General features: G+C 41.8%; 1 protein-coding gene across 1 annotated transcript in view; it reads left to right on the forward strand.

Annotated features, from left to right (window-relative positions):
* Positions 1 to 22,184, forward strand: part of BRCA1 (BRCA1 DNA repair associated) — a 54,053-nt gene extending 31,869 nt beyond the window's left edge. Inside the window, exons 10-20 of the mRNA XM_044674170.1 lie at positions 708 to 825; positions 3,789 to 3,958; positions 5,016 to 5,314; positions 7,856 to 7,943; positions 9,371 to 9,448; positions 9,998 to 10,038; positions 10,735 to 10,818; positions 14,589 to 14,643; positions 20,802 to 20,875; positions 21,425 to 21,485; positions 22,060 to 22,184. Coding sequence (XP_044530105.1) covers positions 708 to 825; positions 3,789 to 3,958; positions 5,016 to 5,314; positions 7,856 to 7,943; positions 9,371 to 9,448; positions 9,998 to 10,038; positions 10,735 to 10,818; positions 14,589 to 14,643; positions 20,802 to 20,875; positions 21,425 to 21,485; positions 22,060 to 22,184 — 1,193 coding nt within the window. The remainder of the gene's footprint in view (positions 1 to 707; positions 826 to 3,788; positions 3,959 to 5,015; positions 5,315 to 7,855; positions 7,944 to 9,370; positions 9,449 to 9,997; positions 10,039 to 10,734; positions 10,819 to 14,588; positions 14,644 to 20,801; positions 20,876 to 21,424; positions 21,486 to 22,059) is intronic.
* The last annotated feature ends 5,213 nt before the right edge of the window (positions 22,185 to 27,397 follow it).

Below are 27,397 nucleotides of genomic sequence, written 5' to 3' on the forward strand. Positions count from 1 at the left end.
CTCAATCTTAATCTACCCTCAATTTTTCTCAAACCCTTATTCTGTATAGTTTTTGTTTTGTTTTTAATAAACCCCTATATTCTGTCTTAGATTCAGTACTCAGTAAGAGCTAGGCAGTTGGGGTTAAGTGACTTGCCCTGAGTCACATAACTAGGAAGTGTATGAGGCCAGAGTTGAACCCAGGACCTTCCATCCCCAGGCTTGATTCTCTATCTACAGAGCCACCTAACTGCCCCCTTCTGTGTAGTTTTGATGGAAGGAAAGGATTAAGAATGAAAAGGGTGATGCTGTTATACTTTTATAAAATTAACTGTTTCACTCCTGTTACTGCTACTATGATTGCTAGATCTTTGGTCAAGATAATGATCAAAAACTTCCCTAATCTCACATCCTCCTTACTGGTGAGAGAAAAAGATGGGTTAAGTAGCTGTAGCTCAGCTGGATGTCTTTACTTAGCCTCAGCCTAAGCCCATTATCATTATTTTTTCAATTGTTCTTCTCCATTTGGTGTTAGCATCTGTCTATTGCATCACTTGTTAATGTTTATAAACTTTAATTTTCTTCTCCTGATATGCTTGTTTAGAAACTGATTTGATTGTCACAGGCGGCTGCTTTAAAAAAAAAAATCAATGTCTTCACCTGAATTATCACTAGCAGAACAAGGCTACTAAGCAGTATTGTTGTTTTCTTTTCATCTCCATTTGAAGGAGCAGAGGAAAATGTTGACCATCACAAAAGTCAAAATATGCAGATCTTTTCAGCAGACAAATCCCAAGCATTTCCAGGTGATTCCAGAAGCAAAAATGAAGAAGCAAGAGTTGGAGGGTAAAAGCATTTTGTTTTTGAGAGATGCTGGGAGTAGAAAGTGACAATTTCTTAATTCTGTGTCTTGTTATTGAGCATTTGTTATTTTTCCCCTCGTAGTCTCTAACTTTATATGCAAAGACTTGTGTAGCCTCTTGTTGCTTTATGATTCCCATTTTATTTAATCATCTAAAGGCCTTTAGTCTTCTTGCTTTAATCTTAAGCAATTTAAACCACTGCGCAGGAAAGAATATTAAACTGTACCCAAGAACATGGGCCTGTATTTGGATGACCTGTCCCTTTTCTAGAGCTGAGTAAAATATATAACTAAAATTTTGAATAATACTAGAGGTTGGTAGCCGGATGTAACAAGGTTCCCCTCACAAATCAGCCCACACCCTACTCATAGTTCCTGTTTTCCAGAAATAAGTTTAGATGCTGACTTCCCTTGATTCAATCTAGCAATTTTTATTCATTAAGCACCTCCTATGTGCTAGGTCTCAGAGAAGCAACAAAAATGGAAAAAGGTATAGTCTCTGTCCTCAAGAAACTTCCAGTTTAATGGAAGAAAGGGATAGGAGATGGACAGTGGCTGGTAGACAGTACAATGTGTGCTATACACAAAATAAGCTCAATAGGAGAGAGAATGTGATTAAGGTAAAGGAGAAATCTTATCCCAAGGGTTCTAGAAAAACTGGAGGAAAGGGAGGAAGTAAACCTCTTTGGCCTTTCAGAGATGTTCACATCCCAAGAAAAAAACACTTGTGAGGCAGCTGGTAGCCCAATGGTTAAAAGGCTGGGCCTGGATTCAGGAAGACCTGAGTTCAAATCTAGCCTCAGATACTAATTGCGTGACCCTGAGCAAGTCACTTGACCTCTGTTTGCCTCAGTTTTTTCAACTATATAATGGGAGTAATATCACCACCTTCCTCCCAGGATCATTGTGAGGATCAGATAAGATAATTTTGATGGGGGAAAAAAAAAACTTAGCACAGTGCCTAGCAACATAGAACATAGTAGGTAGTTTATAAATACTTATTCCCTTTTCTTATGACCTTAATCTTGAAAAAAGAAGAAATTTTGAACAGATGCAGAAGGAGTTTATCTCAATCAGGAGAGGGGAAATTGAGATGGGGGCACAATTTAGTAGTCTAGTTTGACTGGACTTATCAAGCATGTGAAAGGGAGTAGTATAAAATAGATGGGAAAGAGTACTTGAAGGGGATTGTGGCGGGTGGGCCTTGAAGGTCAAGGAAAGGAATGAGTTTGTAGTTTATCCTGGAGGCAACAGGCAGCTACTAAAGATTTTCAAGCAAGGGAATGGCATGGTTGGATTTATGAGGTGGGAAGACTATTTCGGTCACTGTATAAAGGTTGGATTAGAAGCAGGGGAACCAGTTAAAGTAGATTATAGGGCTCTGAACAGTGACAGTAGCAGTGTAGAAGCAGACATGAAAGACCATAGAGTTAGACTCCATTGAACTTGGAACCTGATTAAATGTAGAGGAGGTGCCTAAAGTTTAACCCCAGATGCCTGGAAGGAGGAAGATGTTAGCATGGGCACACAGGGAAAAGCTGATAGGCACAGCCCATGTTAGAGGGAAGGGAGTTTGGGTTTGGCTATCATGCGTTACGTTGGGACATTTTGGTGGAGATCTCCAGCAGAGTCGAGAATAAACCTCAGAAGGAAGCTTGGAGCTGGATATGCAGAGAAGACTGTCCTCCACATAGGGATGATCATTCACGCAAAGTCCTAGGGACAAAGCTGTGGGGCAAGATGCAGAACCACCTCCAGACCAAGAGCGAAAAGAACATGCTGTTTAAACTCTTTAGTGCCTCATACTCTGTAAATACATCCACAGCTCTTATCTTATTTTTATACTGTTCTGAGATAGAAAGGACAGGTGATATTTCCTCTAACAGTGCTGATAATAATTACACGTTAGAACATATAATCATGTCCCTGTGTGGAGAGGAAATGGAGGCACACGGCTTACTCGAGGTCACACCTAGTTCATGGCAGAGCCAGTGATCTTGATTCCTAGGCTTTTGCTATTTGTACTGAATCAGTAATAAGGTGTACAAAGCTGGTGCTCTTGATCATGGATCTTAGAGTAAGGATGGGTTTGCTTTGATGCGGCCTCACCGCCTCTTCAGACCTCTATAGCTGGCGGCACACATTTTCAAAGCTAGGCACAAAGGCCTTATGGCCATGGCAGAGAACCTGAGTGAGGGCCATTGCTTGAGCAGTTGAACTAGCTAGCTAGAGACTGACTAATTCACAGGAACCAAGCAGCTTTTTGTTGAAATTATTAGCCCAAACCTTCCCCCAGGGAGTGAGGAAGTCACCTTCCCAAGTTAGTGAAGCACTTCCAGAGTTCCATGAGCCTTTTCAGCCTTGATTGCCATCCAGTCCTGATTCAGGCCAAAGGCCTAGAACAGAAGAAAAACCTACGGGTAGGCCCTGCTTCTCCAACTGGCCTTCCATAGCTGGCTGCCCTTCTCAGAATGACTGACCCAAATAAGAGGCAGCTAGCAGGAATGAGAGGGTAAACTTGGCTGTTGCCTGTGAATGATAGTTGCGGAGAATGTTTGGGAGAACTCATCAGTTCCATTTCATGCTCCTGCCAGAGAGATGATTCCAGCAAAGCCATTCGGACTTGAACTGAGTCTGGGATTTGAGTGAGTGGCAGTAGCGGTTAATTTGGTGAAACTTACTGACATATTGTTAGGCAGTGAGCCTTAAACTAAGCCCCTAAAGGGAGCTGTCATATGTCATCTTTGACACGTCAGTGCGCAACATGAATCTAGGCATGTTTCTTCCATGCCTTCACACCAGCCCTCTTGTTGCCAATCATTCCCAAACACTGGCATTAACAGCTCTTGCTTGATTCTGCCACAGCTGCTAGAGAGACCAGAGGGAGCTATAATCAGCCCATTCAGAAGCTGTTGTAATGGTTTTTCCCCTCCATCCTTATTTGCAGATCTTCTCTTTCCAAGTCCCAAATGCCGAATAGGGGTTGGAACCCACTCGGCCGCTCCAGGATTCCTCGGGAAGGAGACTCCCCTTCTAAAGAGAGTGGTAGGGTGGCTGCCGGAAAGGAAGAACACAAGCGGCAACCCAAGGAACAGGGTGTGCGGAAGCAAAACCTAGGTAATGTTGGGGCTGGTCCTCTCCATCACCAGAGGTGCTCCCATTTAAACTCTCATGGAATCTGCACCAAGATTCTCTATTTGTTTTTTTTTTTATATCAGGGTCTGTCTGCGATGAGTCCTACCAAGTCAGGGCCCAAAGAGGAAAGTGATATGAATGTGTCTTAAGTCTAGCTATCTACTCCCCTGAGCAGTGGGTTTAGCCTCGGGCAGGGTCAGCTGCACAAATTCTACAACTTTGACCATTAGACAGGAAAACTGCTGAGAGCCAGATTGTCCCAGTTTAGCATAGCCCCATCCTCCCAGGAAAAGCCGGCCAAAAAAACCAAAGTCACTCCTCTTCTGTAGATGAAGGGACTAAATGAACTACATGTTTTATGTCTTCTAAATCATCTTAATGGAGTGCATGTTTTACAAGTTGTAAATCAGAGTTTTAATCAGTCAAAAAAAAGTTTTAAATTAATTCTAAAAAGCACATTAGCAGAAAAGGTGCAATTTGGCATAAAAATGCCACATTTGGCCATGTTCATTAGTGTCTTTTTAGGGCTATCATAAATTTCCTGTGTTTATGCCTAATTCCTGATGTAGTAGCATTTTCTTAAAAGGTTTTAGAGATGGTCTGTTTTGTTTTTAATTTGGTAATGAGGCCTGATGACTCTAATGCACAAACTATAATTGTTCTTTGGTGAATAAAAGAGCAAAAAAAAAACGATGACAATGTCCTCTTAACCTAATATAACCTGTCTTTGTAGGCTTTTTTCTAACTTTATGACAAAGTGTATAGCAGCTATATAATTAAAGATGTACTGTTAAATAGATTAGACCAAAAGTTCTTAACCTTTTTGGTATTATGGACCCCTTGGGCAGTTCAGTTAAGCCATGGGCCCCTCCTCAGAATAATGTTTTTAAATACACACAATAAAATGCATAGAATTACAAAGGAAACCAATTGTGTTGAAATATAATTTTCAAAATATTTTTAAAAAATAAGCAAGTACATAGACTACAGGTTATAATGACCTCCCTGGGTTAGATTTTTTTTTTCCTCTCTCCTTTAGAAACAAACTCTGAGCCAGAATCTGGAATCAAAGTAAACCCTAAGAACATCAAATCCAATCCACGTCAAAATAAGGAACCTGCCCTAAGAGATATCCTCAACCTGCCCACCTCAACTTCTGCACTGAGGTCATGCCAGCTTCAGACCATAGAAGCTACCAACACCACTGCTCCTGATGCCCCCACTTGCAATGTGAGGGGCCAGCTGAAGGAGGATTCTGCCTCAGAGAGGGTTAAAAAAGGAGGGACAGGCCACCGAAAGATAACCCTTGTGTCATCGGGTTTGACTCCCAAAGAACATGTAAGTCTGTCCATGTGTGTCTGACCAGGTGCTTCTGTGGCTTCCCTGGTAATGGTGCCGTTACATTCTTCTCACAGTGTGTTACAATGGGACACTGGGTAAAAGGCAGCCTTTGTCAGGATGGCCCTAGGAAGCCAACTACAAGTCCATAGAGTGTCATTTCTATTGTTAATTTCTGAAAAATTGCAGCTAAACAGCCATGTTTTCCTGATTCTTTCTTCCATGTTAATTATTCAATGACAGTGACATTTTCAGATACTAGCAGAAAGCAACTAGACTTTATATGGGTATGATCCAGAGTTATTAGAAGTTATTTGGTTGGGTTTTTCTTTTCTTTTCATCTTAAACAGAAAATAGGTGTGTCTCTTTCTCTAATAGGCAGCCCCGCTTTTTTTTTTCTTCCTCCACATCTCAGTGTACTTGGTGTTCCCCGGCATAAATTGACTGAATCTAGCTCAGTTCATAGTGCCAGACAGTGGCATTTGTCCAATGTTTATTTTTCTTTCCTCTGCCTTGGAACACAGTTATTCAGCAGCCTGCCCTGTCATTTCTGCCCTGCAACACCCCCTGCCATTAGGAATTTGGCCTCTCCTCTGGCTTATCTTGCCAAAGGCAAGAATGGTTTCCTATTGTGGAAAAATACTCACTGAAATATTAAGGATGCAGTTACCCTGTTTCTGCTTGGTCTCAGGATGAAATTCAGACATGCACAGTATATTAGCATCTTCCCTATGACTTAGCATAATCAGTATCACTTCATATAATTAAAAGAATTTAGTAAATATATCTTTAAGCCCAAGACAGCTACAGTGTCTAATGCTAAGTGTGATTTTTTTTTATTGCAAACTGAATGAAGATACCCAGTAATTTTTTTTTTTTTTTCATTTTCTTTTAAACCCTTACCAGAAGAGTAGTAAAGGCTGGGCAATATGGGTTGAGTGACTTGCCCAGGGTCACACAGGAAGCATCTGAGGCCACATTTGAACCCAGGACCCTCCCATCTCTAGACCTGGCCCAGGCTCTATTCACTGTGCTACCTAGCTGCCCTGATACTCATTAATTTTTTACTGTTTTAATATCGTCCTTTCCTAGGGTAAGATTCATCTCTAATTCTAGAGGTGGCCAGTGACTCAGCATATTGCTTTGTATGTGGCTAGAAGGCCCAGCTTTAAAACTATCTTCTACCCTAGGTACAACAATAAATTAAGAAGCAGGCTGATGACTTTCTTACCATCAAACACCAGAATATCCTTAAACATAAGCAATAAGCCATTTGTTTTGAAAGTTCATACCTGTGCCTTTATGTTTGTTTAGAGCTCACTCACCTTTCCTACCCTACCCCAGAACTCATTGGATAAATACCAAAGTTCTGTTTGCTTTAAGTGCCCAGCATTTCCGACATTTTTTTAGAACTGTCTAATTTTTCTTGCCACTGGCAGCTCTGAGCCGCAGATCAGTGCACAAGTGGCTTGGGTACATGTTGTCTTTAAAAGAGAAAAGAAGAATACTTTTTTAAGTATTCGTATTTGCCGAAGTGTGGTAAATTTATGATGAAGCATCTGACTGTATTACACATGATTAATTCTGAAGCTCACATTAAAATGATCTTTTCAGCAGTTACTGCTCTAACTGAATACTTTCATGGCGGGGATTTCAGCAAACAGTTCAGAATTGCTAATGATTCAGGCAGAGGGCAATGGTAAAGGGAGGGAGGATATCATTAGCTTCTGTAAGTCAGCCTTTCTCTGAGCCCTGAGGCTGTAGGGATGGTCTGACAGCATGAAGGAAGATAACCTGATCTTAGTCACAACATCATTCGGTGTATAAATGTTAGTTTTTGTGGCATTGGCTAGCAAATAATGGCCCTTGATGGATCAAAGTTATTTACCAAAAAGGAGTTGCCAGTTATGTCAACTGTGCTTAAAATGGATCTGGCTAATTTCTTAAACTGCCTATTTATTGGCTTTTATATATGTTTGGTAGAAAATAGCTGGGAGGCACTAGTTTTCTTTTGGGAAAAGATTCTTCCTTCAATCCTTTTCTTTAAATGTATTGGAACTGATGGTCATGACACTGACCTTTAGCATCACTGTGACTCTTAATATTCTGTAACCATCAGAGGCTTCAATCTTGGTTTCATGCCAAGTATAACTACCATACATCTTTCTGTGAAGGTGGGATTTCTTGCAGCTCATAAATTATAGGCTGATAAATCTGAATTATAGTAGAGTGGAGTGTTACCATACAAAGAAACTGTCTCAGATAATCAAGTGATATCTGCTATTTAAAGGCAAAAATCAATACCATTTTGAAATCTTGGTTGTGTTTTCCATATTTCCTGGCATGGAATACTTCAGAATTTCTTCTAAGTTGTACTTTTTATTAAATTGATGTTTATTTTGCTACTTCAGCTATGTTAGAAAGCAAATCTTTTTATCCCTTAGCTGATACAAATTCAAAGCCAGGATTTCTGATGCTCAAAGCTGTCTAATATTACATTGGAGGCAATTTGGTTTAATTCAGTGTTTTGCTTCCTTTCAGATGCTAGTGCAGAAGTTTGCCAGGAAAACCCACAGCATTGTATCTCATCAAATTACTGAAGGGACCACTCATGTCATAATGAAAACAGGTATACCAAGAGCTTTATTAACTGACAAAACATGTTTACTCTCTTCCAGATGAGAAGTACCTGTCCCATAATTCAACAGGAAGGAACAGAAACAAAGATTTGTCTTAAAAGTCTTTAAAAAAAAAAGTAAAAATCTATTTTCCCTGCTCATTGGCTACTTATGACTTGTGTCCATTGAACCTAAGCAGACATTTGTTATCATGATAACTCTGACAATAAGTGCAGACTCTAATTGCTTCTGTTCTCAGATATTTTGCTCTAAAGGTCTGAGATTTAAGCTGTTCCCTTGAATCATTTATAAATTTTCATAAACCAAGGGATAAATCCTACTACTCTAATCACTGACAAATTATAATTTTATTTATAAAGTGATTCTATTATCCTTTCTACCAGACATTGGTACCTATTGGCATAGGTTCAGATACTAGGGAGGAAAATTAAAAATAGAACTGAATTTTAAAAGTCGATCTTTAATATTTTGAAAATAGTCAAAATCTCAACTCTGCTACTTTATTCCCATGTGATATTGGACTTGTCACTTCTTTTCTTTGGGCCTCCCAGTTTCCCAAAATGAAGTGGTTGGACTAGCTGACCTCCAAAGTGCCTTCCTAGCCTGGATCTCTTAATACTATGAACTTGTTAAAAGATAAAAATATATCAGACTGACTCTCAAGGAGAGCAGCACCATCCAGTTTTCAAATAGCAATGCACTAGAATATTTGTGTTTGAAGTTTGCTATTCTGTTGACTCATCAGCAGTTAGTTAAGAAACCTGACAAAAGTAAAATGTGAATTATTTTATGAAGAGGTTTATCCTCTTGTGTCTTAAGGTTTAGTTAAATGCATTTATTTCTCCTAAGTGTTTTTGCTACAGCTTCCTTAGTTTTTCAAAAAGGCCTTTGAAATACTGGAAAATAAACAGAAATTATTCTTTGGTTGTTGCTTTCTGAGACTTTGATGTAGAAAAAAGAAAGAACCATGAGTTTCTTGGCTGGTCCCCAAGTAACATATTTTCCAAGTACCCGTTGTAGGAATGCAGTTGGGTCTCCAGGTCAAAGGCCTATGGGTAGGCATATATTGCTCATATGAGCATTTCATTAGTACAGTTTTCATTTATGTTATTTCCTCCTTCTTCCAAATATAACCATCCTCTAAAACATTTATTTTCCCAGGTACACTAGCAGTATCAGCCTAGGGAATGCTTTGAATATTTCTTTGGAGGCTCCTAAATGGTTTAGGGATATATTGCATGGGATCCAAATTGTAGAGATCCCTTTACTCCTCTTCTAGCTTCTACTTCCTTCCCCAGATTACATGGAATCATCAGTCCTTCTCTGGTGGACTAGGACCTCCTAAGCCCACCAAAGCCAGACTTTTGGACTTAGTTACCAACTTCTACTGACTTCTTGTGTGCCTTTTGCTTTGTAGATGCTGAGTTTGTGTGTGAGCGGACCCTGAAGTACTTCTTGGGCATTGCAGGAGGGAAATGGGTAGTCAGTTTTCTGTGTAAGTACAATTTAACATACCCTCCTCTGCCCTTCATGCTTTGGTTTTGCTGGAGGGGAGTGGGGAGTGAGGGCTTTCTTATTTATTTTTTTATAGCTAATGTCTTAACACCTGAGATTTCTATGTTGAGATTTCTGTGTTCTGAGTCAGAGTACTACCAAAAAAAATTTTTAATGATAACACTAAATTGGTTTTATCTTTAATATATATTGCTTGTTCAGATAGGCAGGCAATGTTGGGAAAATGGGTTTCTTTTCATAACTAATAGAATATAATCTGTTCTTAGCAATTTTAGTCTGTGAAGGAGGCTTTCTTTAGCTACTGGGCTAAAATCAATATGCATTCGGCAATTTCTAACGTTTGAATTAAGCAGCCTCATGCCTGAGGAAAGAATCTTTGCTACAAACCTCACATGTCTCTGGCTTTTTAAGGTTATATACTATACCTTCCATGAGTATTCCACAAAGTTTTCTTGACCAAATCATTGTCAGTGTTTTTCTCTGATAATATAACCTTTTTTTTTTTTTTTTTTTTTAATGATCTCTTCAGGGGTGGTGCAATCTTTTAAAGAAGGAAAGATGCTGCCTGAGGTAGGTCCTTGATGTCCCAAAATAGCAAAAATAGTCTATATGCCAAAGTAGTGGTAATGGGGAGAGCATGTGGGCAAGTAGAATCCTGGAGCTGAGACACAGAAAAATAAATGCAAATGATATCTGGCATCCCATCTGTCTCCCAGTACTAGTTAGCACCACTTTTTTGTTTGACTATAACCAAAAACCCTTGACTTCTCCTTCACTCTTTCTCTCCCTTCTCTAACCCAAATTGAGAGTGGTAAAAACTTTCTGTTCTCCTTACTATATAAGAAGCACATTTTGTCTTCCAGGTTTCATCAACCATGGAAATTTCTCAGTTGGTATCTGAAAGCCCCTTTTCTTTTTAAAATGGCACTATACAATTTGATTTTAAAATGGAGGATATTTTCATTACCATTACACAGCAAAGTATTATCAGTTTAATCTAAATGCTAAGAAATGTTTCAAGAAGAGATAAATGTAACATTATAGCCTAATAAAGAGGAAAGCCAGTTGTTAGTTTTTTCCAACAGATTTGCCTCTGTGAACCAACTGCAACAGCTGACTTCGCCAGTCATTTCAAACAACCTGCCAAATTTAGTGAATTTTTTTGACAAAACAGAAGCCTAGGAAAGCTAAACTTCCTAACAATAGCATAACTTCCACCTGAAAATGGAACGACCATCTTTTTCTCTGTTCTTTTATTTCTTACAGTATGACTTTGAAGTCAGAGGAGATGTCATCAATGGGAGAAATCACCGAGGCCCAGAAAGAGCAAGAGAATCTCAGGGGATGAAGGTAAGTCCAGTGCATAAGAGCCCTCCCCAAGAGAGGCGCCATGACCTCACCTCCATTACTCAGGAAGAAGACAGCATTTCCAAGACTCTCCTGGAGCCGTCTTTCCTACAAGATGCTTCTTTGCCATGGTGACTGCCTGATGATGGTTTTTCTCCCATGCTGCCTGTCAGATCGAAGGCACCTGCTCTTTTGGAGTTGCCTGGCTCATGCTTTTCCACCCTGATGTTTTAGCTCTGTCTCTTTTGAGGGAGCACAATCTAACACTTCAGAATAGACCCCCATCTCTACCAGAGCATGTCTCAGTCTTCTCTAGACACAAGCAATGGCAACAGCAGTGACAGAGAGGGCTCCGTGCAGAGAAGTGATCAAGGAAATGAGCACTGGTTGTAAAGCCTGAAGCACTGAATCCAAGGGTCAGTCTAGCTCAGAAATAACCAATTCCACTTACTCAGCCCTGGCAGTTCATTCCTTTAGGCCTTTATCTTCCAACACTGAAAAGATGCTGATGTCATTTTCTTCCTATCATGCCACATCCCCAGAGAGTTACAGCACAAGATGGTTAATGGTGTTTTGTTTTAACCACATTGTGTGTAAGATAGAGTTAGGCCCAGGTCCCTCCCCAGCCTTACCTGAATTACTGCTCTTGTTGCTGCCTGGTTGGGTTTTTCCATGAGCAAGGACCTTTGGGTGGCAATGATGGAAAGTAGCTGGTCTAAGTGATAAAACTGTGAAGATGCTAAATATCAAAGTGGTTTCTCCCTGGCAGGAAGAAATGTATTTGTTGAGTAGCTCAAACTGCAAATCTCTTATCTTCTCATTAGAGGCCCTTGTCTGTGAGTGTCAACCAAGCATCAGATTTGAAAATATCAAATCAGTTATACTTTTTACGTAGCATTTGGCTCAGATGAGTCACCTAAATGGAACTTGAGCATTTTGAGTAACTAAAGCCCATGATAATCACCAGCTAGTAGTATTAGGGTCAGTGGTGTTAGGAGACGCATTTCAGTCCCACAGGTGGCACAGTTGGTATAAATAGGATCTATAATGAGAGTAGGGTTATTTTCTTTCATTTGATAAGCTGTAAAGTGACAATGAATAAATAGCCTAAAGTACAACTCATTTTTGCCTCCTGCTGGGTTTTTAGTTCTTTCCAAATTGGAGGAAAAGAAGGAAGGAGCAGAGATGTAGACCATTTTCATAATTATTCCTTTTGAGCTATAGAGGTACATTATAGAATGATATGAGAGGCATGACACCATCTTCACCTTGGAGACTTTCTTTTGACAAAAAAGAATAGGATTGTCATATATAAATGCCACCCACGTTCTGTCCTGACATGTTATTAATTTTCAATACCTTCAAACTTTCAAAAATCATTCATTTCAACATTCAAAAACATCAAGCATCTATCACATATGCAACATACTCAACTTCCAAAAATGAATGTTTTCCAAAGAGACTTTGCTCTGTAACAAGAATTTGGGAAAGTTATAAAGGGAAATCGCCTGTGTAATATGATATGGGCACCTTCCTTTGGAGAGGAAGCAATCAAACCACACAAGCAGAGGATGACTTGCAGCAAGGTGGCTATAGAGAGCCAGGCCTAGAGACAGGACGTCCTAGATTCAAATGTGATCTCAGACACTTCCTAGCTGGGTGAGCCTGGGCAAGTCACTTAACTCCCATTGCCTAGCCCTTACTGCTCTTCTGCTTTGGAACCTATATTTAGTATTGATTCTAAGACAGAAGGTAAGAATTTTAAAAATTAATAAATTTTTTTTAAAGAAGGAGATGACTTGCTAGGTTCTTCCCTTTAGAGACTGATAATGTTTCCTGCAGCTCTTTATGAAGGAGCTTTGATCTCAGTAGAAAAAGCAAAGGAATGATTGCTTTCTAATATGACCCTGATATGATAACTGGGGAGATAACAAAACAAGGGAAAGAAAACCATAGATCAATATCTATAAGTAATATTGATGCAGAAATCTTAAGTAAAATAGTAACAAAGAGTCTACAACATCTTAAAAGAAAAATACACTCTGAACAGGGTAGTTTTTGACAGGAATTCAGTGTTGATTCATTCTCAGGAAAATTATAATTATAGCAACTGCATTAATAATAAAATACTAAAAATCACATAGTTAGACAATAGATGCAAAAATGGTTTGTAACCAAATGTAATATGCCTCCTTAGATCAAAAACATAAAAAGCATGGAAATAGATTTTTCCTTAATATGTTAAATGACATCTATGTAGATAAACTTGCATATTAGCTATAATAAACACCAGAAGCCTTTTCAATAAGATTAGGGATAAAGCAAAAATATCCATTGACCCAACTATTATTTACTATTAAAAGAAAGAAAAATTCCATTCAAAATAACTAGAACATAAAAATATTTTGCAGTCTAGCTACTAAGACACAGGAATTATATAAAGGCAGCCACAACACACATTAAAGAGACTTAAATATTGGTAAAATGCTCATGTTTGAACTTTATCAGTGTAACAAAAATGATAATGCTGTTTATATTAATTTACAGATTCAATGTCTTACCAATCAAATAACCAAAAGGTTACTTTAGAGAACTAGAAAAAAAATAAAATTCTTCTAGAGCCATCATGGCAAACCTATGGCACGGGTACCAAAGAGGACACACTCTCTGTGGGCACACACAAACATCCCAGAGGTCAGTACTAGAAAGGCAGAAGGGCTCAGAGGGGGTGCTGTTCCCCTCCCTCTCTCCACCTGGGCTGAGGACATTCCTCACTTCCCCTGTGCCTCTGCCCAGCAGCCCAATGGCAACGCTTCCTCCCTCCCCTGTGTGGGATAAGGGTGGGGTGGGGAGGGGATAGCAGGTCTCTAAAAAGGTTTGCTATCATTGATCTAGAACAGGGGTTGGCAAACTTTCTGGCTGTGAGAGCCATAAAGGCCACATTTTTAAAAATGTAATTTCATGAGAGCCGTACAGTGCTCACAGTGCGCGCTCCTGTAACAGCGCCTGAAAAAAAAATTTGACTTTATGGCTCCTGCAGAAAGAGCCAGATATGGCTTGAGAGCCATACATTGCCAACCCCTGGTCTAGAGGAACACAAGGTGGAGAATCTCAAAGGAAATAAAGAAAAAAGATTGCAGAGGAAGGGGGCTTAACACTATCTGTCCTTAGACTATATGACAAAGCAATAATCATCAAAGCTATTTAATACTAGTTAAATATAGAACAGTAGACCAAATTAGATACAAAGGCCTCTACAAATTACTCATAGCTCTACCTGGATAGACATACCTGAAATATATAATAGCCCCCATCCACAGGGAACTTTCCACTTAATGCAGAAAGTTATAGAGGGTACAGAGTATCTTATCACACTTTGTCTTTAATCTTTCTAACCCCACAAGGCAGACAAAGCAGGCAGAATTGTCTCCATTTTACAGATGAGAAAATTGCAGAATTAAATGATTTGCCCATGGTCTCACAGGTAGTAAATGGCAGATCTGGGTCAAGAACCTAGGTCTTCTGATTCTTGACCAGACACTTCCACTGTATGAAACTGTCCTGGGGTAACCATAGACAGAAAGAAAATATACAGAGCACAAAGGTTTTCTGACCTATGACAGAGTTCTGGGCATTGGATTGATGTTTATTGTTCCTAAGAAATAACAGCAGAAGCCATCAAATTTAAAGGAAGAGAAAAGTGTTTCCCAAGAGCTTCATTGAGTGACTAAAGAATTCTGTTCCCCATGATGATTTTCATTTGTCTTTCCCAGATCTTCAAGGGCCTGGAAATCTGTTGCTATGGACCATTTACAGACATGTCAACAGGTAAGAGAAACAGCTGTGCCTTTGCGTTCACCAAACCCAAGGCAAGAAGAGCATTATAGGGTCAGCTAATCACTGTTTGTGGCTGATTTCTCAAAGCCCTCCTAAGATTGATGAGGCTTTCTGGCTACAAGAACAGAGATTTTCCCATCCCCAAAACCGGGATAAAAGTCAGAAGTCATTGGTTTTTTTTAATTCTTGCTTTAAGACAAAGGGAAATTAATAAATGGGGAGGAAGATGACTTAGATGTTTGTAGTAATTGAGAATCAGACTGCTCTGTTCTCTCTGCCCACACATTCTTCCTGATACATTATTAACAGAGAAGAACACATGGCTCTACCTTGAGCCTGTGGGGCAAGGGTCCTGTGTGGGCCCAGAGCAACAATATTGGAGAGAATGCTTTTGATGAACATTCTCTCATTTAAATTTCACCCACATCATTATGTGTGTGTCAGATGTAATGATTCTTCTGACCAAATACTCTCACTTTACCACACAGACACACACACCATGTCCCTGGTCAGATTCCATCTGCCTCCCATAGAGCTGACATCTTTCCCTTCATCCTAGGGGGGAGGCTGGGGAGGCTTAGCTAGCTCACTGGTGCCCTGAGCCAGCACCCAGGGAGGCCAGCCAGGGGATGCTCATTATTTTTCTTTGTCTTTCGTTTCCCTTCTTATTGGCTATTGATTGGCCTTTATGAAATTTCCAGACATAGTCTCCCCAAGGCATTCAAGATGAATTTGTTAACTTTCATATGATGAAAACCTGCCCAAAGCAGGCCTACCACACTCCTTATAGGAGGGTTTTGTTGGAAATCCTATTGGCCTGGCCTCAGCTACCCCATTCAGAGAGACACTGGAGGCTTAGAACACCCCACCTCCTACCCTCTCTCCTGTCACTGAAATTTCTTACTAAGTTGGAAAATGTAGGCTAGTGAGAAGGGAAACCTGTGTACAACTTTGTACAAGAATATATGCAGCTGAGGGGCAGCTAGGTCGCATAGTGAATAGAAAGCCAGGCCTGGAGACAAGAAGTCCTGGGTTCAAATGTCATCTCAGACACTTCTTAGCTGTGTGACCCTGAGCAAGTCACTTGACCTTTATTGCCCAGCCCTTACTACTCTTCTACCTTGGAACTGATAATAAGTATTGATTCTAAGACAAAGGATAAAGGTTTAAAAAAAAAAAAAAAAGGTTATATGCAAGATGTTAGCTGTCCCATTTGATGGTTCTCACTCTCCTTGTAAGAGTCCCGTGTTGAATCACCTCTGCAAATGACCCAGGCCTCAGAAAACTCTTCTGGCTGCCGCTATGCCGTTAGCATGTAGATTCTAACTCTTCTCAGCTCTTTCCCTTTTAACATGGTGAGATTCTGTCCAGGGCAATGTTTATTTTTTTGACTGAATGAATTATCCTTCTGTCTCTTGACATTTATAGTAATTACCACTGAGTGTGGTGCTCTCTACTACCATGATTATCAATTACTGACTGAGCCTTAGGAGGAAAGGTTGCCTTTTTTTCATCTTCATAGTTTCTTAGCCACTGATTTAGCAAATTAATAGAAATTATCTTAGGGGGGGTTTTTTTCTCTCTAAGTATCTCATTCATAAGATTGTCAAGTCTGTTATCTCTTGGCTCCCATGTGTACATTCATCACATACTCCACCTTTTAAAAGTAGGCCCTTACTACTTTTAAAAGTAGTAGCTTTGTAGGTAGTCTTTCCAGTTGAGTTCCTTTTTTCTTCCAAAGAAACTCATGCTTTTGGTAAGCAATCTCCATTTCAGTGAGTGAGTCCTAGTGGTCATCCCAAGGGGAGCGATTAAGGCCTAGAGAGATTGCCCTGGGTCCCAGCACCTCAGGCAAAGCAACTTTTACATTCTACATGACCTGTTCAGCTCAGGGCTGTTGTCCCTCCATTCAGAAAGAGGATATGGGAACTCCTACTGAAATGCTTTCATTTATTAATTCAATAAGTAACTGCTGTTTAGAGATCACTCTAGGTATTGGAAAAAAATCTGGTGGGGTGGGGAGCCACAAGGTTTAGATCAGTCCTTTCTGTGTGGAGTGAAATTTTGGGGGAGCTCGCACTCCCAGAAGTCACTCAAATGAGCAGACAGGAGGCTTAGATAGATGCTTACAAAGAAAATGTGGCCTTTATTAGGAAGGGGAGAGGGTGGGGCACTGCTCTAAGTTGGTCACCCAAAGCAAGTGTCCAAAGATATTCATATGAATTCAGAATTTATAGGAATTTGACACAAAGCTCCTCTTCTTGTCGCCCACCACCTAATGTGTAATACAATGTTATATTTTGTATGCGTATCTTATGTTTTCTTTATCTTACGTTTCCCCTCCTTAAGTTTCCCAGCACTCTCAAACCCATGGAAGCATTCCTTAAGTTTGCAATTTCCAAGTTGAGTCAGAATTTAGACATGCCCAAGGCCTTTCAAGCTGAAATCTTTGGGGCAGGGAGTCAGCTTATACCTGTAAGTTTTAAGACACTTCCCATGGGAATTAGAAAGGGGTAAGGGGGTTGGCCACATTAGAAAAGAGTGACTTGAAGGTGTCTATGTATAATATATAAAGCTGCTTAGGGAGGGGGATTTCTCTACTCTTCATAAGGAGAGATTGGCATCTCCCTTCTGAAGGGCACCTAACTTTTTAAAATATTTTTTTATTTAGAATATTTTTCTATGGTTACATGATTCATGATTTTTCCCACTCCTCTTCCCTCCCCTCTTCCAGAGCTGACAAGCAATTCCACTGGGTTATGCATGTATCATTGTTCAAAATCTATTTCTGTGTTATTCATATTTGCAGTAGAGTGATCTTTTAACACCAAAACCCTAAGCATATCTCCCTTGAACCATGTGATCAATCCTATGTTTTTCTTCTGCATTTCTCCTCCCACAGTTCTTTTTCTGGATGTGGTTAGCATTCTTTCTTAGGATTGTCCTGGATCATTGCATTGCTGCTAACAGAAAAGTCTATTACATTCGATTGGGCCATAATGTATCAGTCTCTGTGTACAATGTTCTCCTGTTTCTGCTCCTTTTGCTCTGCATCAATTCCTGGAGGTTATTCCAGTTCACATGGAATTCCTTCAGTTCACCATTCCTTTGAGCACAATAGTATTCCATCACCCGCATATACCACAATTTGTTCAGCCATTCCCCAATTGAAGGGCATCCCCTTATTTTCCAATTTTTTGCCACCACAAAGAGTGTGGCTATAAATATTTTTGTACATCTTTTTCCTTATTATCTCTTTGGGGTATAATCCAAGCAGTGTTATGGCTAGATCAAAGGGCAGGCAGGGTTTTAAAGAAGGGCACCTAACTTTCACTAATTTTCTATAGGAAGTTGCTAATCTAAGATTACTAATGCTAATTAATGTATGCTGGGAAATAATACACAATTTCATCCATATACTTTCTTTCATGCAATTTAGAGACTGGCAGGGGACCCAAGACAAACAGAGGGCCCTGATGTGTATGCAATGATGCATTAATGATCAATGCACTAAAGAGTTGCAAAACATGCCATGTAAGGTACAGATAGGAAGGTTATTCTTGAAAGGGGAGATCAAGAAAGGCTTCATAGTGGAAATGGCATTTAATTGGGCTTTAAAGGACGGGTAGGAATTCAGCAGGCATCGAGGAGAAGTGGGTGCATCCCAGGGACAAGGCACAGTGTAATCAAAAGGAATAGAGTGGGGAAGGTATACGCTGTGTTCAGAGAACAGAGAGTAAACTAGCCTGGCTATAGATTAGTACATAGAGGGTTTATGATCAAAGGATAGAAAGGTAAGATGGCACCAGATGGTGGAGAGCTTTGAATGCCACACAGAAAAGTTCGAGCCTTCCTCTGAAAACCCTAGGGAGCCATGGAAAAGATGAACAGAGAAAGGGAGAATGCCCAGGTCCAAGGCTTAATAAGGATTATTCTTTCAGCGCAGTATGATGGATGGAATGGATTGGAGGGGAGAAAGAGTACAGAGGATATTCTTGCAATTATAGTCCAGACTCTGGCAGCCAGTGAGCCCAGAGAGGTGATGGATGTTTCAGAGGTAGAATTGGCAGAGCCTCACTGACTCTATCTGTGAAAGGTGATGGGGAATGAGAAGTGCCAAAGCTATGCACAGATGGCTCGTCCAAAGGACAAGCAGCCTTATACAGAGGCATGCTTTGGCTGTGCAGAATTTGAGGTGCTGTTGGAACATCTTAACAGAGATGTCCTAGAGTTATAAACAGATAGCTGGAGGTAGGAATTGGGATGATAACTTAGAGGCATGTAGCACTATTAACACCCAAAGCAAGTCAAGAATAGAACAGACTTCAAGGCCTAGAGATAACACCCTGGAGATGGTGAGTGGAACCGTAGGGAAAATGATATTACCATGATAGATAATAGAGAAAAGAGAGAGGACCTGAGATAGCCCCATGTTAAGAAATCAGCAAGTTGGAAGCAGCTAGGTGGCTCAATGGATAGAGATCTGCACCCAGAGACAGGAGGTCCTGGGTTCAAATTCGACTTTGGACTCTTCCTAGCTGTGTGACCCTGGGCAAGTCACTTAACCCCCAATTGCCTAGCCCTTCCTGCTCTTCTGCCTTGGAAGCAGTATTGATTCTAAGAAGGTGTAAGGGTTTAAAAAAGAAAGAAATCAGCAAGTCATAAAGCCTGAGGAGCCAGTAAAGGAGATACAAAGGGAAGGGAGCAAAGAAGAGAACCAAGAGAGAATCTAGGAGGATACCTTCAACTCTATCAAAAGCAACATAAAGGTCAAGTAAGATGAGGAATGAAAAAAGGCTTTCCAAGAGCTGACAATTAGTATATCATTCATGACCTTTTGAGAGAGCAGTTTCAGAGGAAGTGAAAGCCAGATTGCAAAAGGGTTGAAGAGATTAATAGGTAGTTACTAGATGAAGGCACCAGTTGTGGACAACCTTGGCAAAAAATTTAGTGGTGAAGTGAGAAAAAAAGAGATGGTATGACAGTTGAATGAAATTGAGGGAGATATTTGGCAAGGATTGGGGAGACTTGAGAATGTTTCCAAGAACAACTAAAAACAAAGATGGAAAACATGTGAGAAAGAAGAAATGACTACTTGAGCGTGCACAGATAATGCTCTAGAGCAGTGATGGTCAAACTATGGCCTGTGGGCCAGATGCAGCACCCTGAAATATTCTATCCAGCCACGTGACATTATTCCTAATCTGATGAAAACTGAGTAGGATACAATACAATGAAACTTTGAAAGAGTTGCCTTAGAACCAGACTGACAGATGAGCATTTCCTTTCCTTTGGCCCCCTCTTTAAAAAGTTTGCCCATCACTGCTCTAGGGAATGAGGTCAATAGATTGGCCTCAATGGCCAAGGGAAGGAGAGTGGTTTATGATGGTGAAAGATCAAGAGCCCATGAGATTCCAGATTAGAAATGGTGAAACATAAAAATAGTGGACCGTGTGGTCAGAACCAGCATTCTGGGATTAGAGACAAATGAAACCAGAATGAGTTTGAAATGGCCTGGAAGACATGGGTCAAAGGACTTGAGATCAAAATAAGAACAAAGAGTAGATAGAGTATAAATGAAATATTAGGCAAAAGGAGAGCAGGTGGTGGGGTTCTAGGGGATACAATGGAATGGTTTATAAGTAAATTGGGTAAGAATAGGCTGGGAGTGGGAGAAGGGGTACATTCTGTAAGATTAAAATTAATAACTAATAACTCCAAGTATTATATTTCATAAAGTTTATTAATAATCTTGTTAATAATAATAAGATGCTGGGAGTTAGAGTCCTGGGGAACAGATTCTAGTTATACAATTCCAAGACTAGGTGACTAACATTAATGAACCAGCATAACAAGAGGTAGATTGGTGTGGCTGGTACAGTAGATAGCCCTTCACCAGAAGAGAATCTGCTGACAGTTTCATAACTCATAAGAATTTGGGATGGTGATTTCCCAAAGTGTTCTGGGCCTCTAGAAAGCTTTGTCCCCTAATACTAGTTCCTCTTAAAGGAAGGAGGTCAGCCTCCTCTGTGAAGGGCTTCTTCTTGACAACAAGAGTAGAAATAGGGTTAAAAGAAAAAGACTTGTGGGAAGTGATGGGGCTAATAAATGAGAACATCCTGAGCTCATGGTCTCTGTGGTCCATGCAGATCAGTTGGAGTGGATGGTGAAGCTGTGTGGGGCCTCGGTAGTGAAGAAACCTTCCTCTTTGAGGTTCAGAGTGGTGAGTATTGTGTGGCCTGGAGCACAAACAATATCCTTCCCTTTCATGACAGGGGTGAGGCTGGGATGATTCCTGTCCTGTGGTCTCCTGGAGCCCCTGCTTGGCTCAGATGTGTGTCTTCCCTCTCCTCCCAGGATTTTCTGAGTTTGACCTTGACTCTGAGCTTGAAGAATCATTAGAACTCTTTATAGAGTTCTATGAAAAGAACCATTAGAGCTTTAAAACCCTTAGAAACAAGGAGGTGGGAAAAGAGCCTTGGAAGTTAGCAAGTCATGCCTCTTCTTTGGATAGAGAAGGAAACTGGGGTCCAAAGTAGGAGCAAATGATCACACAGCTAATTAGTGAGAGCCAAGACTATAGAAATCAGTCTCCTGAGCAGGGTCTGTTAAATTTGGCTGCAAGTTGTTTCCTTTTCCAAAAGAGAAGTTTCCTCTTACTCATGCCTTGGCTATCCACAAACTATTTTCTAGCAGGTAGACCAGAGAGGGGCATGGTGGGACATTGGCTCTCTCCCCTCTCCTTTCATATTTTTTCCCTCTTGGATCATAGGGTTCTTTTCCAGTCGTGGTTGTGCAGCCTGATGCCTGGGAAGATGACAGCAGTTTTCAGGGTAAGGCCTGCCCTAGTGTGTGGTTGCTTATGTGCACACACCGTAGTCATAGGCTCTCCAATCCAAAGCTGGGAAAGCAGGTAAGGCACTTTGCCCCAGGTCACCCAGGTGGTCAGCATTTGAGGCAAGATGTTATTCCAGGTCACTCACACACACACACTCCAGAGTATCATTCTTTCCTCTGTAACACAGTGCCTCCATCTTTCCTTCCTTCCAGGGAACGTGGAAAAGCCACAATTTTAACCCATGTCCTCTGACTCAATCTGTCTTTACACTAATATAGCAGAGTATCTTGTTAGTTTAAAAAAGCCGTTTCTGACACAGTCCCTGGCACATAGTAGACACTTGGGTACCAAATGCTTGATTAATAACAAAGAAATAAGACTTTACACTTAGGGCCTTCGGGCTTGCATTCAAGGTCTTGGAATTATCAGCATACCCTGTGATTTGCTTGGTTGGGTTCCTGGTAAGAGGTCTTTAAGCTAAGAATTTGCTCTGTGGGAGGGTATAGGCCAGACCCTAAAGTCTGGGCATCAGATGCTGATCTCTGGTTTGTGCTTTGTGTCTTCCCCAGAAATCGGGCTGATTTGTGAAGCGCCTGTAGTGACCCGGGAGTGGGTGCTGGACAGTGTTGCCTGTTATCAGCGCCAGGAGCTGGACACCTACTTGATATCCCAGACCTCCCCGAGCCTCTGCTGATCCTGCCTGCCTGGCAGCAGGGGGAAGCTGGCTCTCCACAAGGCGGGCCTAGGGAGCCAGCTTCCCAGGCACAGATAGTTCTTTTCACTTGTCCTGGCCTTCTGCAGTCCTGATTAGGAAACATTTTATATCAGTGAGCCCGGAAAGGGCTTCTGGATATACGTGTGTATGCCTTTTTAAAAGACTTTCTGCTTCAAAGTCTCCCTTTTCAAATCTGCCTTGAGCACAAAATGTAGTGATTTGTCACCTGCAAAAGAATTTAAAAGCTGATTCTTCACTGAGAGAGAAGATAGCAAGATGCTGATTCATTATTTATCACGATAGCCATGACCCTACATATTTACTCCAGGGGAAAACACAGTCATTTATGAAAAACACACCAGGGCTTGGGGCTTGAGGTTGGGGTTTGCTCGGCCTCCTGAGGGTTGCTGTCTCCCTGGTGTAGCTGTTGTGGTCAGGGAAGGGCTCAGAGGCTTCGTAGGGATCGGTGACATGTCATTGGGTCATTCTGAACGGTGTGGAGGTGGCTTTTTGTTTCCCAAGTATCCTAGTGAATCATTTTCAAGGGAATTTAAGGGGATAGGAATGGTATTTAGAGGTACAACATGCAGAAGTTTTGGAAGAACACCCTCCAAAATCTGGCCTCTAACCAGTTAATCCCTAAAGAAACTCTTAGCAACTGCCATGCTGGGTAGAACTCAAAAGAATCACTTCTGTTATTCACCACTGGTAATAAATAAGGTATTTATTACCACAACTCTGATAGATAACATTAACTTTAAAAATATAAAATCTTTGATATAAATATTTCATATCTGTAAAACGACAGATCCCAACAAGAAGGGCAATATTGCTTTCCTTGAGGTGAAAAAGATGCTGAATCATATTGCTTCATAATTTTCCTTGCTGAAGAAAGAGAAAGTGTTTCCATAAACTCATTATCCAAGACCATTTATAGCTATTGGAAGGGCCCGTTCTTCCCTAGAACTGCACCGTACCCAGGCAATCATGACTTGATTGTGCAAAGCATGTTTTGTAAATATTGTGATACTCAATGGCAAATAAACTTGATGGCAGTACTTCTCCTAATTTAGACTGTGATTGCTGTCGTGGCCATTCATCATCTCATTTGTCCTCATATCTTTTAGAGGAAGGACGCATTTACCCAACTGTAGTAAGGCAAAAACTTCCTCCTGTGTACAGTGCATAATGACTGCCCTATCCTGAGAAAGGGATCAATAATAAACCCTTAGAAGCAATCCCCACCCACCTGATGATGGTCCTTATCACTGCAGACCTTAAGTCATTGTTGGAGAGAAAAGGAACCAGCCTGGAGAGCCCAAGGAATTCCATCTTCCAAGAGATTGGAGCTCTGGGCATCTTACTGGGGGGAGAAGACGGTGAAGCCAGTGAAGCCGGCTGCCAAGGCCCCTTTTGACACTGACCTTGATTTCAGGCCCAGAGCTTAGAATGCCTGGGCCTCTGGGAGTAAGGTTTGCCCTTCAGCCTCATAGATTTTCATCTAAAAATGATCAACCAGGGGGCAGCTGGGTAGCTCAGTGGATTGAGAGCCAAGCCTAGAGACAGGAGGTCCTAGGTTCAAATCCGGCCTCAGACACTTCCCAGCTGTGTGACCCTGGGCAAGTCCCTTAACCCCCATTGCCTAGCCCTTACCACCTCTGCCTTGGCACCAATATACAGTATTGATTCTAATATGGAAGGTAAGGGTTTGGAAAAAAAGATTCAACCTTCATAGCTAGCATCTACTTTGTAGCAGATCGCTGGCCTTCAAATACCTCATTTGATCCTCAGGGCAGCCCTTGGAGGGAGGGGCTATCATTATCCCCATTTTTTACAGATAGGGAAACTAAGGCAAGCAGGTCACACAGTAAATATCTCAGGCTCCGTTTAAACTCCTGTCTCTCTGACTCCAGGTCCAGTGCTCTATCCACTAGGCAGCCTGGCTTATATCCCTCAAGTATTGCCTACCCTCTCCAAAGGCCAGAGGAAACCTGCCCGAAAAGCCCATTTACTAGGACTAAAAGCCCTTTAAAATGTTTCCCATGCAAGGGGCCTAGTGATAAAGTGCCTGGGCCCCAAGCCTCCAGAGAAGGATGGAAACGTAGAGCCTGGCATAGAATGGAGTCTGGCTGTGAAAGCGGCTCCATGAAGCCGGAAAGGAAGCGGGAGCACGGAATAAACGGGCCTCGGCACCTGCCCTCCCGCAGTTTACTATCTAAACCCGAGAAGCTGGGCAAACGGTGCCAGCCGCAGAGCGCCCCGCTCTCGGGTCTCGGCTCTGCCCACAGGAGACGCTGAAAACGTTTGAGTGGCCGTGTGAGGTGGAGCATTATCGGGGATGGGATGCGTTTCGGGGCGCCGACCTTGACCTCCCTTCCCCCTGGCCGCCTCTCCCGGACTGACGGAGCTGGCGAGGAAGGGGCCGAGAAGAGGATGATTGGGCGGGGGCGGGGAGGGAGGCAGCCAGAGAGCCCGAGCCGATTATCTCCTGAAAAATGCAACCACTGTAGTCCACAATGGATGTGCGGCGAACACTCGGGAGAGAAAAGAAAGGAATCAGAGTTAGAGCCGGCCAAAACGTGGCCGGGAAAGGCTGGGAAGGACAGATAAGGGCAGCCCCGGAGGCGGAGGCACCGAAGAGCTGGGGCGCGGGCAAGAGTACGTCTTCCTGGAAGGAAAGCGGGGAGGGACGGCACGGAGCCTGCTGGCAGAGGCCTGAGGGGGGAGCTGATTTAAGGGCTGGGCAGTGTCGTGCCCCCGCCCCCAAATCCCACCTCCACGCGTGGTTTCTTTTATCACGCAAAACCCACTTCGACGGTGGCCGTCGTGGTCAGAGCACGCTCCTGCATCACCAAAAAACCCCAATAAAAACCCAAATACACCGATTCCACGCGTGTTTTAACGGGGACTCTCCAGGTAACACCCCCCCCCAGACGTCTCATAAATTTACTCGCTACCAAATAAATAAATAAATAGACAAACAAACAAACTAAATAAATAAATACATAAATGAATAGATGGATGAAGGAATGAGCATGGCCAATTAGAAAACAAGGGAAGGGGAAGGCTGCAGATGAGGAGAAATGAAGGAAGCCCTCCTTTGAACCTGAGCTGAGAGGTCAGGGGCCACTTGGGAGAGATCCATGACTAATAATAATAGGTAACATTTATACGGTGTTTACTGTGTGCCAGGCGCTGTGCTAAACGTTTTGCAATTATTAGCATCATATGATCCTCACCCACAATCTTGGGAGGTAGACGCGGTGATTAGCCCCATTTTACAGATAAGGAAACTGAGGCAAACAGGTTAAGTGACTTGCCCGCCCGTAAACAGACTTCTGAGGTCGGATTTGAACTTTGGCCGGAATCTCTCCTCCCCTAACTCCTGTCCTCAACCTTAAAGGTGAAAAAGCCATGGAGAGTCCCTAAAAGGTCTCCTTTTGGCTTTGCCTAGGAATGGTTCGGAAACCGGAGACTACTCACCCGAGGATAGAAATTATAGCTTTTTCGGAGGCTTGTTTTTGTTTATTCCCAGCCGGATTAAAGGAGGGGGAGGGGAGGGAGTGTTCTAGGGCCGGTAAACGGAGCCTGTTTGCAAGGTTTTATTCTGAAGTTGAGTTCCTCCCAGACTTCTCTTTTAAGCAAATGGGAAGGGAAGGGAGAATATTTAATTGAGATAGTAACTCCGGAGGAGAAAGGCTGCCCTGTTTACATACATGCATTTAGGTATGCAAGAGGTTAGGCTCCAGCTTGAGGTTTAGGTGGTTATTATTATTTAAATCATGGTGAAACCACGGCTATAACCTCCGATTCTCGAGGAGAATTATGCAAATAAAGCTTTTTTTAAAAGGCTATTACTGACAGTCCCAGGAGGGAAGGAAAACAAATAAAACAAATTATTTTGTAATTTATCTTTATTGACTGGTGGTGTATATTATTTATACACTTGCCCTGGGAGGCAGCCCAGCCCAAGAGAAAAGGATAATGGAAATGGAGAAGGGGCTGAGAGGGGAGAAGCTGGCTACCCTTCTATTAAGTCCTAAATTAGACTCTTCTTCCCAAAAGAGATGCTTAAACCGAATCCCAGCCCCCCCCCCCCCGCCCCGTTTTCTCCCTCAGAACTCCCCATCCTAGGGGCAGAAGGGTGGCTCAGTGGTTACCAGCCAGACTGGGGGATGGGAGGTCCTGGGTTTAAATTTAGCCTCAGACACTTCCTAACTGTATAATCCAGGGCAAATCATTTACCCTCTGTTTGACTCAATTTTCTCATCTGTTCAGTCCAACTCTTTCATTGTGTCTAAGTCTTTGTGACCTCATTGGGGTTTGTTTGTTTTGGGGGGTTTGGTTTTTTTTAAGTCCTTACTTTCTGTCCTAGTAACTTTAAGACAGAAGGGCTAGGGCTAGGCAAATAGGATTCAATGACACACCGCTAGAAACTGTCTGAGATCATATTTGAACCCAGGTCCTCCTAACTCCAGGCCTGATGTGCTATCCACTGAGCCATCTTGCTGCCCCACATTGCCCCACATTTGGGGTTTTCTTGGCAGAGACACTGGAGTGCTTTTGCCGTTTCCTTCTCCAGCTCATTTTTCAGAGGAGGAACTGAGACAAACCTATACCATACATATCTTCCATCTGAGAAAAAAAATCCTTTGACTCGAAGAAACTAAAAATCCTTTAGTCTTCAACTGATTAAAGGAAGAATTGGAAGAGGGTGGCGCATAGAATCAGATATAATACTCTAAATACAGCTTGACATGCCAGAGGACAGTGAGGCTAGCAGCTGGAGATAGAACTGGATGTAACTTCATCTCAGAGCTTGTCCTGGGCCTTCTCTTCTCGTTCTATACTTTTTCACTTGATGATCATGAACTATGATTATCTCTATGCAGATGCTTCTCAGATCTACACATCCAGCCCTAAACTCTCCACTGACCTGATTCAGGCTTGCATCTCCAACTGCCCATTAGACATCTCCAACTGGATGTCTTAAGAGACATCTTAAACTCAATATGGAAAACTGAACTCATTGTCGTCTCCCTTTCTCACTCCCCACCCACCAAACTTCTCTCTCTCTGTGTCTCTCCCTCTCTCTGTCTCTCGTCTGTCTCTCCGTGTCTGTCTCTCTCCCTCTGAATCTCTCTCTCTCTCTCTCTCTCTCTCTCTCTCTCTCTCTCTCTCTCTCTCTCTCT

This window comes from Gracilinanus agilis, chromosome 4 (assembly GCF_016433145.1).
Source record: "Gracilinanus agilis isolate LMUSP501 chromosome 4, AgileGrace, whole genome shotgun sequence".
In the NCBI taxonomy this organism is placed as follows: domain Eukaryota; kingdom Metazoa; phylum Chordata; class Mammalia; order Didelphimorphia; family Didelphidae; genus Gracilinanus; species Gracilinanus agilis.